Below are 2,500 nucleotides of genomic sequence, written 5' to 3'. Positions count from 1 at the left end.
GCGACCATCTCTTTAATCGCCCGTGACGGAAGGGCAGTAAGGCTGAGCAATGGTCACACGCTGGATCAATTTAATTCACATTTAAATGGAAGATGTAATGACTGGTGAAGTATGGTATGGTTTAGGTTGCTTCTTGTTATAGTATTCTCTTGGAATTTATTATCTACCAACATCTGCTTTGTTCCGAAGATAAAACTTTTTTTTAAAGATAAAAGTCGATGAACTAGTCAAGATGTCTCGATAATGTGCAAATAAATACATCAAATAACAAGGGAAAGGACTTTGTAATTGAGGACTTTGTCAATACTTATATCTTACAGATATAAGTATTGACATTTTCCTCGATTTCTTTTGAACTAACGAACCACACTCAAATGCATGACCATCATATAACAGAGTGGAACAAAATCAGTATAATGATAGAACAAAGACATATACTTGGCATATTTACTTCTCCTTTATGATCCAATATTTTCGGCTATATAGATATATCAAAGCAGGTAAACACACCCCCTTCCCTCCCTCCCTTCCCACCCCCTTCCCCTCAGCCTCCGTCCGAACAGCGCGCACGTGATCAGTGGCGATCTGTCGGCGTCGGTGGCGGCGACGGCGCAGCGGCTGGTGGCGGAGGCGCAGGCGCAGTGGGGACGCCTCGACCTGCTCGTCAACAACGCGTCGCTCTTCTTCCCGACGCCAATCGCCGACGCCACCGAGGCCACATGGACGCAGCTCATGAACACCAACGTCATGTCGCCTTATTTCCTCATGCAGGTGGGTCGCCTGTGAGCAGCAAGGGCGAGGGGGACATGTCACTGGACGTGTTTATGACGTGACATTGCCTGGGGATTGTTTTCCACTGGTTGCTTCTCAATATCTATATGTCCAGAGTAGGTGGGTGAAAAGGTGATGAAAGAGGGCGAAAGAGAAGGAAAACGGCCCTTTCTAGTAAGATTGGGATGGGAAGAAAGAATGTTAAAAAGAAAGAAAGTTAAAATCACATGATCGAGAGAAATTCTTAAATTTTTTATCTATTACTTACACAGATATTTCCGTCAGTGGTAATATCATTCCGTCATTTCTTCAATAAACACATATTTACATCTAACTGATATAGAGTAGTTATAACATTAGGTCACTTAACTCACAACATCTATGAACACCTACAATAACCCTATTGCCATGTAATTCATCCATTAATCTTTACTTCCAAATATAACAGTGTGAGAAATGACAACATTCAGTCATTACTCACACAAATATCCCCCTCTTGCAGCCATGACATCCCCTTTATCTCTCCCTCGACCCTTTCTTGCCTCTCTCTTTAACTGTCTCTCGCCCACAGGCCGCGGCGCCGCACTTGAAGGCAGCGGCCGGAAACATCATCAATCTTGGCGACATCGGCGGAGAGACGCCCACGCCGCCCTACTTCACCGTCTACAGCATGACGAAGGCGGCCCTCATCATGGCCTCTAAACAACTCGCTGTCGAACTCGCCCCGGAGGTACAGGGAGGGGGGAGGGGGGAGGAGGAGAGTAAATGCGAGATGAATATTTTGTATGGATAAAAAATGGGAGTTGGATGATTTGTATGGATAGAAAACGGGAGTTGGATGATTTGTATGGATAGAAAACGGGAGTTGGATGATTTGTATGGATAGAAAACGGGAGTTGGATCATTTGTATGGATAGAAAACGGGAGTTGGATCATTTGTATGGATAGAAAACGGGAGTTGGATGATTTGTATGGATAGAAAACGGGAGTTGGATCATTTGTATGGATAGAAAACGGGAGTTGTAGAAAACGGGAGTTGGATGATTTGTATGGATAGAAAACGGGAGTTGGATCATTTGTATGGATAGAAAACGGGAGTTGGATCATTTGTATGTATAGAAAACGGTAGATGGATAACTTATATGGAGAGAAAATTGGAGATAGATAATTTGAAGGAATAGAAAACGGGAGATTTAATAAATTTGTATACACAGAAGATGAGATGTTGACAATAGTATAAACAAAATTAGGAAAATACTTGATAAAGAAAAACACGGTGAAACGGCAAAATGACAATATAACACATGATATATTTTCCTTACTGCATTTTATACACCAATTTCTTTCTAGTTGAATGTCTAAAGCGTATTTATCATACAATCTAATCCCATCTACAGGTTCGCGTGAATTACATCAACCCTGGAGCAGTGATCTGGCCAGAGGCTGATGTTGGAAATACATACCAAAAGGTAAAAGTATAACTGTCCTCTTACCTTTACAAATTTTACATTAACAGAAAAAAATATCATGGTTTCCCCTTGTTTTTTTTATGCATTTTCAATGTTCCTTAAAATATGTAATGTCCTTTTTTGGAGGGGCTGGTGGGCATTATCACTCATATCGATGTTCTGTTTGACCTTTGCATGACTTGGGGATATCCCATGCACTTTCATTCCCTCGTCATGCGCGCAAATTCACTCCGTTAAGAAGTCTTACTTTCTCCTCCTCC

General features: G+C 41.8%; 1 protein-coding gene across 1 annotated transcript in view; it reads left to right on the top strand.

Annotated features, from left to right (window-relative positions):
- Window positions 1-2,500, top strand: part of LOC122266875 (uncharacterized) — a 3,504-nt gene that overhangs the window by 315 nt on the left and 689 nt on the right. The window contains exons 2-4 of the mRNA XM_086552501.1: window positions 549-771; window positions 1,343-1,501; window positions 2,169-2,240. Of these exons, the coding sequence (XP_086408627.1) occupies window positions 549-771; window positions 1,343-1,501; window positions 2,169-2,240 (454 nt within the window). The remainder of the gene's footprint in view (window positions 1-548; window positions 772-1,342; window positions 1,502-2,168; window positions 2,241-2,500) is intronic.

The sequence above is a fragment of the Penaeus japonicus genome, unplaced genomic scaffold (genome assembly GCF_977035675.1).
Source record: "Penaeus japonicus unplaced genomic scaffold, GWHDUDI00000001_assembly GWHDUDI00000027, whole genome shotgun sequence".
NCBI classification, from domain to species: domain Eukaryota; kingdom Metazoa; phylum Arthropoda; class Malacostraca; order Decapoda; family Penaeidae; genus Penaeus; species Penaeus japonicus.
Note: the sequence above shows the minus strand (reverse complement) of the source record. Positions and strands in the feature narration are given on the sequence as shown.